Below are 16,458 nucleotides of genomic sequence, written 5' to 3'. Positions count from 1 at the left end.
GAGAAAAAATTGTGAAGTAATTAGTTAAATGTCAGAGTCAGCTACTATTTCTTTTTAGTTGTTTTCAGGGTAGGTAGAGCTCAACCCCTGTAAATGAAAGCAAGAGAACCGGTCTCTCTAACAACCCCCATTGAGAGACTCTGTTTAGATCAGACTCTGCATGGGCATGTGTTCCTCTGGCTCTTCCAATTTGCCCTACAGCAGCACAGACACTTGTGACCTTTCTAAGGGACCTAAAGCCATATTGGTGTAATAGATCATTTCTTTATTAGGAAACTTGTGCAACCAGCTGAGAACTATAGTTGGGAAAGACATTTTTCCTAGAACAAAAGGGTACTGTACAACAGGCATCTGTACACAGATCCAAAGGTCATGGGCTGAAAAACTAAGGAGAGATTTAAGCAAGCTGTGCATCAGCATGAAAGACATGCAGTCCCAGTTGTTTCTCTTGTCCTCATGGGTTGTCAATTTATGGTTTCCTCGTGTCTTAGAAAAGGATCTAGTTACATTTCTTCTCCCCATTTGCTGCTGCCTGCTTAGCCTTAGGGGTGGGTACAATTGTGTTTCAAGTATATGTAATTGTGGTTTTGGTAACTTGTCAAATTGTCTATAAAAGATGCCAAAGATAATACACAAATTTATTTTAAGACTGCTGAAGATGCACTGCATCTTGATCTAAAGTTTGAGCATGTGCACATACATTCGAAATGTAGACAGCAAGAGGTGACCAGGGAATGGAGAGGAAGCAATGCAGGCTGGAGTGGGGGTACTGCCTTCCATATATTATGGCTAATTTGCTCCCATGGAAGTGTATATTTGAACGTGTATTTCAAATATCTGCTATTTACCCTCACCATTACACTTTGCTAGAGCAGTTATCTCCTGAAGAGATGCTACTATTCCTTAAGGAAGATACTGTATGGGCTGTTCAATTCCACACAGTAAATCCACTGCTCTTGTTATGTATCTTGGGTAAAAAAGAGTCAAGTCCCCGTGATATAAACAGGGCCCAAAATCCCATAGAAAACACACACAGTGGTACCACTAAGTACTAAAACTAATGAATCCACTCTGTTTATTGTAGGCATGGTTTTTCTACCTTTAACTTATTTCTTACAGGATAAAACATGTTTGGGTTTGACACAGCTGTTTTCTACCCTCCCTGGAATATCATCAGCCTGTTCCTTACCTTCGCTTTCGTTAACCTCCTCCTCAGAAGTAGAATCTGGCTGCATTGTGGCCTCTGTTCTCAGATACAGTCTTCTTTTGGCCAGCTAATAATAATTTTGTCCTTTAATTCAATGTACTAATTCCTTTAAAGAACAATTTTTTCAGCTGCAGAGACCTCCTGATGTGTGTGCTGACAGCAAAGAATTCCTAGCTCTTGGGATCCTTTAGGTACAGTGGTCAGGATGGGATGAAATCTTTTGCAGCTTTTCCTGTAATGCAGCCCAGATATTATGATTAGTTTGGCCCACCTTGGCTTTTTTGGAGGAAAGCATGAGGGAGCTCCTACCTGTTACAAAAACATTTCCTCCACATGGTCACAACATGTCCTTCCCACTTTTCAATGTCTCCATTACTTAATCAGAGGACCTCCACTCCATCTTATGTTATTGTAATAAATTTAAGTATTGTAATTCAAGAAAATACCCTGAGATAACTACCCTAGGAGATAAACTAGCCTAGGGGAGCAACTTTAAAATTTCCTCTTGTAACTAGGTCAAGAAAGGGGTGAGTGGGTAATGACAAAAGGTGCAGAAGATTTAGCAGCAAACAATAGGTCTTGAAAATACACAGTATGATTTTTTAAAAAGTGATTTTTAAAATGCAGTAAAATGTCTCTACTGTTGATGGATAAAAAGGATTCTAGTTAATGCAGGCAACAACAGAGAGAATATCCTTCAAAAGGCAAACATTTAAAAAATCAGAGTGCATTTCAGGTTGTTCATAGATTGCTAGGTTTGAAGCAGGTATGTTAGAATTAAATTCCTTTTTTACCAATTATATATATTTTAAACTTAGTTCATAATATTCTGTCATTAGTCCTTTCTCATTTCTTATTTCTTGGCTACTGTGCGAACTTCTTGCAACCCACAGTATCCTGGGTGCAGTGGTGGTTGACATTTTTCTCTTGATAGCTGACACTGTTTCTACTGTTAGCAGTACTAAAATGACTCAGTTGTTTTCTTTGCCTTTTTTTCTTTTTAATGCTACTTTTGCTGGCAACTCCTCTGCTCTATGTCACCCATCCTATAGGTCTGGCTGCCATGCTTTGCTGCAGAGGTCTGTGCACTAAAAGAGTCTGGCTTCTCCTACCAATAGCCCCTCTCAGAACCTGGAGGGACTGTCACCCAGTTCTGCAGCTGCATCAGATTTCTCTTTTATGGAAAAAGCCTCTTCTCCCCACTGCTGTCCTAATTCATGAAGCTGGGGCCACAAGCTCACAGACAAGGCAATCTGCATTGCACTCTGTCGTGGAGAAGCTGGTAACTGGTCAAGTGCACAAACCAGGCCAAGGATACCTTTCCAGGACTTACTCAGCAGACCTGAGCAAATACATTTTTTGGAAGAGATTCACCAATGGACAAAAAAGTGTGCCCCAGCTTGAAATCAGTGTAAGTAAAACTAGGCTGAAGTAAAACCACTTTCATTTTCATATTGCTTCATCTGTGACCCAAAAACACTGATATGAAAGTATCATTAAGAAAACAGATGCATTTTTGAACTGCCAGATGCTATTTCTGCCTCTTATTTTAGGCATTTGTTTCAAAACATTGCCAGTTGGTATGGCATATTCCTTAGGGGGAAGGCTTTTTCATTAATATGTCTAGAGGCGCTGGAGGAGCAGACTAACTTAATTCAGAAGACCTTTTGCTTCCCCCTTATTTCCTATCATGTTGCCTCAGGAGAATATTTTCCAAACCTTAAACTGAGAGTTTGTGCTTCTTCAAAGCTATCTGCGGGGAATATGAGATGATTTAGTAAACTTATCTCTCTTCTTTAGGGGAGAAATTCTCCATTACAGGCTTATTGCAATACAAAGAGTCATCTGAGCTCATGTGCATTTGTTTGCAAGGAAAGCAGAAACAGATGAAGGTCTTCCTGTTTCAGGCACCAAATTCCACTGAAGTCCTTCAGTTTATTTAGCCCTCCTTTTTCACAGTACTACCTTTTATTCAAGCTTTCTGTTTCAAATATAAGAAGACAAACATTTGAATAGACTACTGAATGTAAGTATAGATGTTACATTAGGTAACTTTAGGAATGTAAAAGCAAAATTTTACATTCATGCCTCAGTTGCTGGAAGGACAATCAGCTGAGGAAAGTGTACTGTAAGGTGCTTAGTTATAGAGTGGATGTAAAGCATACAATGCATGAGATATTTTTGAAACATCAACATCTGAAATTCAAATGACTGTGCAATATGTTTTAAATTTAAATGACCAGGTTATTTTTGAAATACCAGGAGCATCACGCTTAATCTGACTGTATTATGGCTGACCTCCAGACATGATACATTAACAGTGACCAGGATCATTACAGAGAGTTTTATGATGATGATTTAAGGAAGAAACGGAACATTTTTGAAAGGAAATGAAAAATAAATTAAGAATTAAGCTATAAAGCACAAACATCACCCCTGTTTACATTATGAATTCTTCAGGACTTGTTTTGAATTCCTTCCATGAGTTATGGTATCACTTTATTTACACATATTCAAAGAAATAAGACTTCAAGGTGTCTTTGATCTCTAAAGGATGCACCAATTTTTGGTTGCTATTGCAAATCAGAAGCCATGTTCTGGACATCTCTGCTCTTTTCACTCATCTCAGCATTTCTGCTTGTCTGATCATGAATGTTACTTCTTTCATTTCTACTTCTCTCAGCTCTACATGCTTCTTTCCAGCAATGCAAGATGAATAGGTCCTCCCCACCTGTTTCTTTCTCTCTTCTGCCTATTTCCATGCTGTGCTACTCAGTCTTAGAAATTACTTTTTTCTTCCCTGCCTTTGTCTCTCCTAACCTAATCTTGACCTTGCTGGCAAAGTTTCCAGCTTGGGAACTCAGGGATGCCTCTGTGTGATGAGTTTTCTTGTGCCTCTGGGAGTGCTCCTGAGCCACCCAGACAAAACCTTCCGTAAAGACCCCTCTGTACAGAAAAAAGCTGAACAATTGATTTTGCTCATTTAGCATAGTTATTTTAAAAAATTATTACTCTTCATCAACCCTTTTCCCTGAATGTATTCCCAGAATTTTAACTGCCCCTAGTGCCAGTTCCTCTAATGGGAAAAGCTGCCAGCCTCAGCCCCTTATTAACCAGCCAGCTCTTACTTGAAAGGCTGTGCTTCTTTCCACCTCTGCTTACCCAGGAGTGAGCAGCTGCCTTTTTTCCAAATCCCCCTTCTTTCAAAGGTTCTGCTGTGATCTGAGAGGAAGCAAAGTGCAGATGAGGGCTGAGGCTCCATCAGTCCCTCTCAGCTTGCCCTCTGACATGGGCTGCTCCATACTGGGCTGGAGCCCTTTTTTCCCTTCCTTTTTATCTCGTTGCACAGGCTGGCAGTTTAGACAGGTTTAGCTGTCACACAGGATGATATGATTACCCAAATTACTTGGCAGTGGTTTCATTTCTCAAGTAAGTGAAAATGTAAGACTGTGGTCTGTGAGACTGAAATGGTGCATTAAGCAACTCTGTGGATCACTCTTTAAGATTCAAGTAAAAGCTCAAATGCATATTTAGGATGATGGATAATAATAATTACTTTTGAAAGTGAATAGCTGCAGGAGTCCCTGGACCGGGAAGCTAGTTCTGAATTGGAAGACGTCTACCCAAGACTTTCAATGCCACCAAACCCTGAGACCCAATTTAAATTGTCAGGGGCAATTAGCCAGAAAAACCTGTGTGATGGGATTTTAAAGGGACTGAAGATTTTTCTTGCTGGTTTTAGAGACTGCATTATACCTCATGGTATTATTCTGATGTCCAGACTTCCTGCAGGGCTGAATGCTCTCATGTGATAACACAGAGGCTCCTGAGAGGCTTTAGACATTGTGAAAGTGGTTTTTAATTGCCTGACTTTATAACCACCAGGTGAGAGTAAGGGCACTGCAGGGTCCATGGGACTCCTTTGGGGTCCATCAGGGCCCCAAAGGAGTATTTTTGTGCTGGAGACCCTTCTATACAGCTAACTACAGCTGAAATGTCAATGCAAGTGTCTACCTGGGCCACGTGCTGCATCTCCTCTATCCTTGGTTAGGTTGTCAGAGGGTGAGAAGCTGCCAATGGAGTAACTCCACCCACAAATGTACTATCTCTATTCAGATAGTACAAAGTTTAAGGGTAGCTGTTCAGGGACTGAAGTTGTAATAAATGGTAGTGTAAAATTGCTGATAAAGCAATGGAATGTGGACTAACAAACCCATCTCATTGTCTTAATGTAAAAAAACCCCCACAATTTTCAAAAGCAATAAATGATTTTAGTTACTCAGTAAGAATTTGTACTCCAGAGGTGGTGTTATGCAGAATTATTTGATAGTTAATGGTTACTCATTAGACTATGTGTGAAAGTTCAATAGTCTGATTTTGTCTTATAGGTGTGAGGGGATTTGAGGGTGTAAGAAAACTGCTTTCAGTGGACATGAAAAGTGTTTGTTTAGTGGTCACACTCAGTTCTCCAGAATTGTACTTTAAGTCATCCTCTTTGAATTGGAAGCTTACAACAGCATTGTGTCTTCTGAGAAATAACACTTCAAATAAAGCTGTATTAAAGTGCTGTTGAATGATAAGGACACAATGGATAGCTCTCTGCTGAAATTACCTTGAGAGAATTAATAAACTAGGCCCTACTTGTGTATAATTCTGTTTGAATAAATGTTTCATTTGAAGAATGTAGTTTTGTTTGAAAAACTGAAATTTTGTTTGGCTGATAGGAGTCCAGGGCACCTATTTTTCTGAAAGCCTTGTCCAGAACAGCAATTCATACAAACAAGATTTTTCTCACATAAATAAACTAACTCTAAACTATATTTTCTCATGAATAAACTGTGCTCGTCTTGTTAATTTGTAAACAAAATCAAACTGCAAGTTTGTCTCTCACTGGCATACTGACTCTTTCAGTGGAATTAATTCCTCTGGGTGTCATTATCAGATTTGGTTTATTCCTGAACACGAAGTTCAGTTCAAAACAATAAAAAGGGAGGAGGAGTTTTTCTTCTTTGGTTTTGCAATAAGTGACTGGGAAATGTTTTGTTGCCACAGGCATGTAAAGTTCTGTGGACCCTTCCAAATGAAACATTGATTGTAGCATTGCCTGTGATCTTCAAAGAACTGGATGTTCCTTTCAGGCTTATTAGCTTCTGGTAGAATCCAAAATTAACTTTTTTTTTCTCCCAAAGTTAAGGTATAATTCTGCCTCCTAAACTTTTCAAGCTGGGCAGATGAAGAGAAGTTCCAAAATCTGAGAAAAGTCTTCACTTTTACATGTTAATATAAAAGTGAGAATTTCAGAATTCAGTGAAAATTTCAATAGTGACTTCAGCACAATACAATGAAAGCTTCAAAAAATCGTGGCTTACAGAATCTGTTCAAAAAGCAACATAGGTAAGTATATGGAGACATGGGTATGTGACAGAGAAACTTGCTTGGACAGTGGACAACTAAAATGCAAGTAAAAATTTACAGGCAATTAGGAGATAATGCATAGAGATTTACCCACCTGTTAACATGCAAGAAATGCAGGCAGACTGAAAAATTAAAATCTTTGGAGAGGTTTTTTTATTCGAATATATTTTGTGTCCTTCCTGACTCTTTCTTTCCACGAAGGGAATATTTTCAAGAGAATGCTCTATTTAATCACAACTAGTGCAAACTGAAAAAATGTTTACATGTGTATTTTGAATTTTATATCGACGCCTTACATAACCCCCAGGGTCAGCTTGAGATCTAATATTGTAGACACAGCTTTCAGCTGTATTGCAAATGCACAGGATCACTTATTACAAATTTACACAGTGAACATGGCAAATCCTTTTGTCTCTAACACAAAAATGGAGAAAAATAAGCAGTTTTCATTATTTGCAACCTGTCTACCCTGCAACCTTTTTCCAGTCTTGCTGGTTGTCTGTGTATTAGACACAGAGTATAACAGTGAGAGCCATCAAGCGTCTACATCAGTTTAAAGAGATTACCCTGAACTGTAAGTTTGGGTGTTGCTCAGGCATCATGACAGGAACAGATGTTTTGGGATATTGGTTTGAGTGCATTCACAGCTGAGTCCAGGTAGGCTAGGAGAGCAGGCACTTCATTTCTGGTAAGACAAGGTGGGAACCAGTTCCAGACAGTGCTTGGATCTCAAGGCAATCTGAGGTTCAGTGTCAGTGACTGCAGAAATATTTTTAAGTCAAAGAAAGCAGTGTGGGATAAAACCTACCAAAATCTTACTGCCTAGGTGTTGACTTCTTGTTTTAACAAGCTAGATGGAAAAAAAATCTCACTGGTCCATAACCTGCATAATCACAGCTGCTCTGTGTTTTGCAGATAAATGGTGCCTGGAGGCTTGGGGATGGTGCTGGGAAAGGCAGTGGGATAGCTGGGGAGGAGTGGGCAGATGGGTTACTGGAGAACAGTTTGCTCTGCCCTTGAAGGAGGGCTCAGGGGAAGACGATCAAAGGTGTGCCCATGGGATGGATTTTGTCAGGCAAGGTAGAAGTCCAGGTCCTCATTGCAAAGCAAAGCAAAGCAAAGCAAAGCAAAGCAAAGCAAAGCAAAGCAAAGCAGAAAAAATGGCAGTGCAGGGGTGGGAGCTGGTCTCTGTCTCCTGGGGTCTGTGAGTGGCCACTGCCTCTTTCCCCCAGGCATGGGGATGCTACAAAGGGAGGCTGGCACCAGCCAGTCCCTGAAACTTTTCTGTAGGTGAGGGCAGTCAGATGAGGGCCAAAGGCAGACAGGCTTAACCAAACTTGCCAGGACCACCCTGAGCTGCCACTGGCTGGTGTGGTAGAAAAATACAGTAGCTGGTGGCACCACCTGAGGTCTGCTGTAGCCATGACCTTGTCCATCCCCTGCTTTCACGGGGGTACCTCTCCAAGCCCTAACTGCCAGCATCTCCATGAGAGGAGTCCTTATCAAAGGACTTTTAATAGAATTTCAATAATATTTTTTACTGCTGAATTTTAGATTTTGACATGAATCTCTCTTGAGTGTTCCTCATTGTGGGGCTAAATGTTTGGTGTTTTCTTTAATGATTTTTTCTCCATGTTTAGGTGTTATGAGGTATGAATAATTTTATGATAAGAATAATTTACATTTGGACAGCTCATTGTGAATGTGGAGTCTTTGCATGTGTAGAGTTAGAGTAGTCTTCCTTACAGGATGCATTCACTTCTAACATGGTGGAATCTCTCTTAACAATGTCTGCTTTAGAGAAGCAGATGGAAAATAATGTTTTGAGGGAAGGAACATTTGGCTGATAATTCATGCATTGCAGAGTTAATATGAGCTCTGCCTTGATCACAATTTTCTTTCCGACATTTTTTATCATTTTAAAATTCATCATTTTTGAGCACAGGGCACTGCAGTACTGTAGATGTTTTGTTTTACCTTTTCTTTAATTTGTATGTTTCTTTTCTTTCCCCCCCAATTCTAACAGTCATTTCTTTCTGTGCAGCTTTACATTTATTCTGCTATTTGATGGAAATGAAGCAATTCTCATTAAAATAAAATATGTGATTATATCTGAACTCCTTTCTAAACTTGCATTTTATAGATGAACCTTTTTTTTGCAATACATGCATAGGTTTGAAAAATTTTCATTTTCGTATCTCTTTTCCAATTGATTTTTGTAGGTCTGTAGAGGCTTTCAGGTTTATTGTCCTTCATTCAACCCAAGATAACATGAATTCATATGGTTTGTCCATGTTCCATACTCTTGAAATTCTCTTACTACTTCTCTCTGGCACAGCTGAATGACTTCCTTGAATTACTGTGAGGTTAATTCCTCACCATTTCCTCTGGACTGCTTCAGGATGTATTACTGCTGAAAGCCATTCTGCCTTAAAGTTTTGTGAGCTCTGTATTATTTTGGCAGGAACAATTCAAAATTTTCTCACAAGAGTTTTTAAATTACAGTCTGCTTTGTAGCATCCTTCCAGACCAGATAGTTGCTTCCTTACCTGGGTGGCTGACTTGGAAGTGTTTGAATTTTATCTCTGGTATTACTTTTTTTTGAATTCTTTGTGGTAGCATGCCATGGTTGAATCAAAGTGCTTTTCCTGTCTGTGGAGGTTATTATTTTATTGAAGAGAACTGGCACTGACAAGCTCAGCAATCCCCTTTGCTAGTTCAGACCTGGCTTAGGGGTTTTAAAATTCAAAACCCGTCTTTGCTGGCATGACAACTTTATGTTGGAAACAACACTTCAGTGACTAAAAATAGCTTTTTAATCAAACTATCCTATTATTTTGGACTTACACTCCAAAAGTTGCTTTTGAAACTTAGAGATCACTAATTGCATGATTTTAAGGAGATTAGATGTTAAAGAAGAGTCTTGAGTTCCCTTTTACAGCAAAATTACACGTCCACGTTTTCTACTTAACCATATACTTTTATTCAAATGCATGGTTTAGAAACAAATGTTCACTTTGTTGCAATTTAACCAACAGAATTTTAAAGTAGTATATGCATTGAATTGAAATTATTTATACAAAATGAATTTGCTCATGTCTGAGGTAATGCAACATGATGCAGATTTTAGTTTGGATTTTTCTGAAATGACAAAAGGTAATTAAGACATTTGTTTAGTTTTTTTCCCTTGAATGAAAATTATCAGCAGAATTAGCTTAGTGTGGAGGTCTGGTTGACAAAGATTTGTGTGCTTACTTATTTTTTATTCATTCTTTGGTAACTGAAAAATCTCTGGCAATATACTACAACCATATCATTACTTTGGGTGTAATTGTTGGTATTTTTATCTCTTCACACTGATGTTGCACAGCAGCCCATAAATGCTTCTATAATTTTCATTTTTGATGAAGTGTTCACCAGTTGCAGCTTGACCTGGGACAGTAGAACATCTTCTTAAATGTACTCCGCAATTCTGGGCTTCGGAATGCAAAAATCATAGGGTTGATGATGGCATTGCACATGATGAGTGTCCCATTCACATGGAAAATGGACATGTAGCAGGCACAGTAAGGGTTGTGTGGGCAAAACCTTGCTAAGAGGATGTGAAGAACAAAGGGGGCCCAACAGCAAAGGAAAACTCCAAGGAAAATAGTCAGCGTGATGGCGCCTTTCGTGTTAGTTCTGTGATGGACGGTGCTGCTGGGCAGTGAGGCAATCTTTTTGGCATGAGATCGAGCCAGGAGGAACATGTGGACATAGAGGCAGAATATGAAAAACATCATCAAAGGGAACAGGATGGTGAAGGGAATGACTGTCGCTGCTTCATAGGAGAAGAGGGCAATGGCAATGCTGCTGCCGGCACAGAACGCCCAGATGATGGCCAGGATAACCAAGGCCCTCCTCAGTGTCATGATATTGTGGTACCGCAGAGCGTAGAAGATAGTGATGTATCTGTCTGCTGCAATGGCCAGCAGGCTGAAAATAGACCCCAGCAGAGACAGAATGAACATGGAATCCATGGCATCATCCAGTTTTTTCTCGAAGTCTCCGTGACGCGTCAGGTATCCCATTTTGCACAAGATGATAAAGATGTTCTCCAGAGTTTTGTACAAGCTACCTAACATGTCTGAAATGGCTAAACTGCAAATGAAGAAGTACATGGGCAAGTGTAAATTCTTATTTCTCACAACAGCAATGAGGATAAGTAGATTTTCCAGTATCCCAGCAGCAGCAACAGTGAAAAAAACTTCCTCTGGCACCACAACCTGGGTGCAGTCAGTGATATTTAATGAAAAATCGCTTATGTTTTCAAGGGATGGAATGCTTGTCTGCCCTGGGTGTTTGATTAAGTTGGAAGGTCTCTCAGTGCTCATTCTTCTGGTCATGGAAAGAATCTGGGTTGCTTCTTTTTCAGGTTTGGCTTTATTGTGAGGCTGGCCTGTCAATCAGGCCATTCTTCTTTTGAACAAGGCTCTCTCCTTCATCTGGAGCAATTTTAAGACTTAATTGAAATGTCTGGAATTTGTCCTACAATAAGACATGTAGAAACACAAATATCAGGAAGAAATTGACCACACATATGAGGCAAAAATAGATATTTGAAATATTATCTATTGCAGTTTAAAGCACATCTATAATAACCATAGAGAAAAAAAAATTGGATTAAATAGGAGCTGTTCAAGGCTTCACTAAAGCTTAAAGAGAATCAAAGTGTAAATTCTCTTTTAGCTTCAAAGTGATTTAAAAAAATTTTTGTAATTTTCTTTACTAATGTGCATCCCACATTTACTGAAACTAATCTTACAGACTTGAAGGGTTTGGCAATCTTTACTGGCCCAGCTGTTTTCTTTGAGAAACAAAGTTCTGGCAGTTCTCACAAGATTTTCAGCATTATTAGACACAAATAAAACTAATGCCAAGATAAACTCTTGTTCAGAACAATAACATGTTTACCTCCACACTGTTGATGGTGTAATGAAATGCCCTCAATTTAGATGTGAACATTAAAAAATAGATGTATCTAGAGGCATGTTAGATGTTAGTGAGAGGCTTCCTTTTAATTTAGATTGAAACTGTCTTTTGATTCCATGAAAGTATTTCTAAGATCCGAAGTATAACTTCTTCTTGTCTGCATTTTACAACTATCTAAAACCCCAAATATTATTTCAGCATTGGGATGATGTTTTCCTTTTTCCATAATGATCCTAATCTAAACTACATCCAAGCATATAGGAATCTTTCCAAAGGAATAGACTTTTTACTCTTTACATTAATGTATAAATTGATATGATACTTATTTAGCTTGGATATGACCCATAAACTATAAGAGAGAGTTTTTCTTCTTGTCTTCATAGCCAATTTCAGACATACAGATGCAATTTTGATATTTAGAAAGTCCCCTTCTTTACAGATAATATTTTCACTGAAAGCGTTGTCAAGCACTCGAACAGGCTGTCCAGAGAAGTGGTTGAGTCACCATCTTATGAGGTATTTAAATGAGGTATGGATGTGACCCTTAGGGACATTGTTTAGTGGTGGACTTGGCAGTGCTGGGTTAATGGCTGGACTGAATGATCTTAAAGATGTTTTCTAGCCTAAATGAGTCTAAAGTTTGATTATTCCCCCTCTGTTTTTAAGTTTAAACCAGCTTTCTTTGACACTTTCATATCAGTAAATCTTGATATTTTTTGGACATTTGTTCATGATCAGGGTTGCTGAATATTATAACACACAGTTACTGTTTCAAAAGGAGAAGTTAAAAGTTTCATTTATTTTGTGTACAAACAAGGCTTGGAGCACCAGCCATCTCAAATTTGATGAAACTAGAAGCATTCAGGAGAGTACCCATACATATCTGAAAACACGGGCTGAATGAACTGTATTGCACTGCAGCATGTGTAGACATTCCCAAAGATAATTAGGCTGGCATCTGTCAGTATGTGATGGAAGAAGTTACTAACAAAAATAAGAAACTTGACAATGTCTTTGTAATGATATGTTTTTCCTATTCTCACCTGGAGCTACTGTCACAGTTAAGTTTAATGATTTCTAATCTAGCACTCTGTTACCAATTTTCATTCTTTATAGGAAGTCAGCACAGACACTTCAGACAAAACTTCATTTCAATAAGATTTAAACAGGAGAATCAGCTAGCAAACATTTATTAAATTGCTATTTTCTCAAAACAGAATTTCAAGAATGCTTCTTTGCTGATATAGTCATATTGCTGAAATAATCTACCAGAAAAACATGAAGTTTCCTTCACTGAAAAGATATAATATTGTGAATGGCATGGTATATTACATCTGCTGCTTATAATTTTACAGTAATTTTGTTTTAAGCTAAGAGCAGTTAATTCATAAGAGCTTTGCTGCATTTACAATAAATGGAATAATTACATCACTTAATGTTGTTTTCCAACAATCAATAGAAAGCCAAAAAAACTTCCTCTCAAACCACGACAGCCTGTTTGCACTGGTTTATAATGCACAGCTAGAACCAGCCCCAGTACTTCAGCTTGTGGCAAGGCTGAGAAAACCCTTGAAGATGCTGGGAACTCCCGGTGCTCCAGAGCATTAGCCTTGGGCACAAACCACAATTCTCTCCCGTGTGTCTTGTGCCTACAGATAACTAAAATACAAATTTCTCTGCAGTAGAAATACAATGACTTAGCATCTGAAAGGTCTGGGAATAATAGGTCTGGTCTTGACTTTATTTTTAATTGGATGAAAACTTAATTCACTGAATAAATAAATAACACATTTCCCTCGACGTCAAAATACTAAATAAACTGGCCAGGTCAGCTGCAATAGCAATAAAAGTAATTTCAGCTGTGAACTATAATGAGAAGATATGGTTAAAAAATTATATACCTTAATACTGTATAATTTCCCAGGGGCTTTTTTTTTTTCATCTATAATTTCTTTAATAGCAAACCATACTTCCTTTATCATAGAGACCCCAAGATGTACTTACTCTCTAAATAGCTGTTAGTAAATAAAAAGGGTACTGAGTAGTTTCTTCAGCTTTAGGACTGCACAAAACAGCTGTGATAACAAGCCAATTATGTAGAACCAATTATTTCTTTCAGAACCATGAAATGTATGAATTCCTGGTTCTATATATCCAAATTTTTTGGGAAAAAAAAGTAATTTGGAAGGAATGGAACAGAATAAGGGATTTGTGTATCAGACATAGTGTAAGTAGTGTATTTCACAATCCACTCTGTATATAAATAGGTGCTCATTTGTCTCTAGAAATGCCATAACCTTCCCTCAGTTCTCCAAAGTCTCCAATCTACTAGCACTTGTTTCTATGCCTTTATCTCTAGCTAGCTCCAAAGCTTTTTCACTGGGACACCAGGTAATCTGTTCAGGTTGGTTTCCCTTGCCTGGTGCAACTTAGAATGACCTCCTTTGTCTGAAAATGTCAGCCAAAGTCCCACAGACAGGAGCAATGTATTTTTTCAGTCACTCGCGTTCAAGCTGTTGCAATTTTGTATCAAGATACATTTGACAAAAAACTAGTGACAAATACCTTTTCCCTTGTTTCTAACTTTTCTGGGAGTAACAAGCATTTAAGAAGGAAATAAGCCACTCAAAAACATGGATGTGGAGGCTTAGCTTTTAAAGCTGTAAAACAAGAAAATGGCAACCTTTTTTTCCTTTTTTTTTTTTTTTTTTTTTTCTTTAACAGGTAGGTAATGGCTTTCATGGGGACAAGAGGGGCTGGACTTGTTATAGGCAGGTGAGTTATGAGGACAGGATGATCCCTATGTGCTTTAATGGGAATTTCTTTTTGTCTGCCAGTCTGGCTTAACCCTGAACAAGCAAGTAAGTGAGAAAACACATCAAGCCTGATCCTGCCTTGCCCTGCACATCGTATGGTTCTTTACAGTCATTAGAAGTAATTGTGCCAGAGGAATTACTCTAAAAAATACAGGCTCCTAAAGGCCCTGTCAGCTTCTCTACTTCCTGTAGCTTTTCTGTCTGTCTCAAAATATAGAAAATATCTCACTCACATCTAGGTTGACCATGCTTAAGCTACCTCAGCATGGCCTGTACAAAAGAATCCCAAAAAGAAACCTGCCTGCTTGAGGAACAGTAGCAGATCATAAGTGAAACATCCTCAGCTGTAATTGTTAAACTCTTGAAGAAAATAGTTTCCTCAAATGACCTTGATTTTAAATCTTTCACCATTTATTAAACAGACTGAAATGGTGTAGAAAGCATCCAAGAAAGTTGCTAAAATTTAGCGGCAGCACAGTTCTTTGATATTGTCCAAGTATTGTTTCTTTATATAAGAATCCTTCTGAAGGCATTGGTATTTCCCATCAGTAACTGGGATGGTAAAAAGGTGCACATCTGGTAACTTTCTTTCATATAAAACTAAGGAAGTCTATATTTTAAATTCAGCATTATATGTCAAAAACTTTGTTCAGCAAACACTGAACAAAACAGTGCCCGTGATCACAAAAAAGTGATGGCATTAATTTTCATCCTTCAGAAATCAGAATTTTTCACTTCTCAATGTGAAACATCTCAGTTGCTGGCATTGAGGTGGAACAGAGATATCTTTTTCAAAGGAAGGAACATGAGTTTCTCCTGCTTACTGCTGTAGGTACAGCTAGGAAAAAGTACCCCGTGGTACTTTTTCATTTCACATTTCATTGTTCAATTGCTAGAACTTGTATCTTCTCATCAAAGTAAACATATTTCATATGAAAAACCAATTTATACCAGAGTAGAGTACTGGTGGCTTTGATAGAATCATTTTCTGTCTAACTATTTTTATCCTGTTTTCTTTTATTTTTTAAAATTACAGTGTAGGTAAAACAATATCAAATAAGGGTATGTGAAAACAGTGAGGAAAACTGGAGATGCTAAAATACCTGGATCTTCATCTAACAATCTTTTTAAATTTTATTAACAACTGCAATTAGTATCTGTGCTATATTAGGTAATTTATTCTTTTGCTTTGATCTCCCTCTAGTGTTCAAGAAAATAGTGTCAGCCAAGCATTAATGACTGATCAGAGCTATTCTAATTCTTCACATGCATGGACATTACATAACATTGTGTTTCCTAATCTCGAGTTCATGAACTGTTATCAGGCCTAGATAAACTTTTTTTGTGCAAGGGTGTTCACTGCCATGTGTCTCAGTGATTTACTGCGCCAGGATAGTGAGTGTATGTCCCATATGATTTCAGCGTTGCTATTTTCTTAGAAATAACTTCACATTGATAGAGATGGCACTTTTTGAAGAAAAGTGAGGAAGCAAAGAAGGGAAGTGTGCATGTTTTTTTTAAAGTTAAATACTTTAAAAAATATTGTTGTATCTAAAGCTGTGCATATACCAATTGGGTTAACTACTGCCAAAATTTCACTCACGTGATTACAACTGTGACTTCCTTTTAAACATGTTTTCCAGAGTGAAATTAAGGTGCAAACATACTTGCTGAAATTTTAAATGTATGACATGTGTGCATATGTTGAAGAGACTTCTTTTTTCCTGGCTTTGTAAACTGCATAAAAGCATTTTCTGACCAAATCATAAACCGAACAGACTGAAGATCTTGCAAAGATTACAGCTGAAAAAAATTTGAATGTTTGGTTTACTTCTTATGGATACGTCTCTTTCTTATTTCCTTAGGAGAAGCACCAAGGTAACACAATTATGTGTTTGTTTTATGAATAAGGAAAAATCAGGAAAGATTTTCTTATTCATATTTAAGGTTGGGTATATTCACTATGCTAAGATTTTGTTGCCAAAAAAACCAAAAAAGTAATAAGGCATCTAAGCTATGCAGAAACAAACTGATCAGGACTACTTCTCT

General features: G+C 38.0%; 1 protein-coding gene across 1 annotated transcript; it reads right to left on the bottom strand.

Annotated features, from left to right (window-relative positions):
* Positions 1-9,959: 9,959 nt before the first annotated feature.
* MC2R (melanocortin 2 receptor) lies at positions 9,960-11,145 on the bottom strand. Its single transcript, XM_030943116.1, has one exon. It carries the CDS (start codon positions 11,005-11,007, stop codon positions 10,036-10,038), a length of 972 nt encoding a protein of 323 aa, XP_030798976.1. The 5' UTR covers positions 11,008-11,145; the 3' UTR covers positions 9,960-10,035.
* Between the last annotated feature and the right edge of the window lie 5,313 nt (positions 11,146-16,458).

Source organism: Camarhynchus parvulus, chromosome 2 (genome assembly GCF_901933205.1).
Source record: "Camarhynchus parvulus chromosome 2, STF_HiC, whole genome shotgun sequence".
In the NCBI taxonomy this organism is placed as follows: Eukaryota; Metazoa; Chordata; class Aves; order Passeriformes; family Thraupidae; genus Camarhynchus; species Camarhynchus parvulus.
The sequence above is the reverse complement of the archived record's forward strand: the minus strand, read 5'-3'. Positions and strand labels throughout refer to the sequence as shown.

Excerpts from the sequence above, each read along its gene's own strand:
- MC2R (XM_030943116.1), bottom strand. The coding sequence starts at position 11,007 with ATGACCAGAAGAATGAGCACTGAGAGACCTTCCAACTTAATCAAACAC.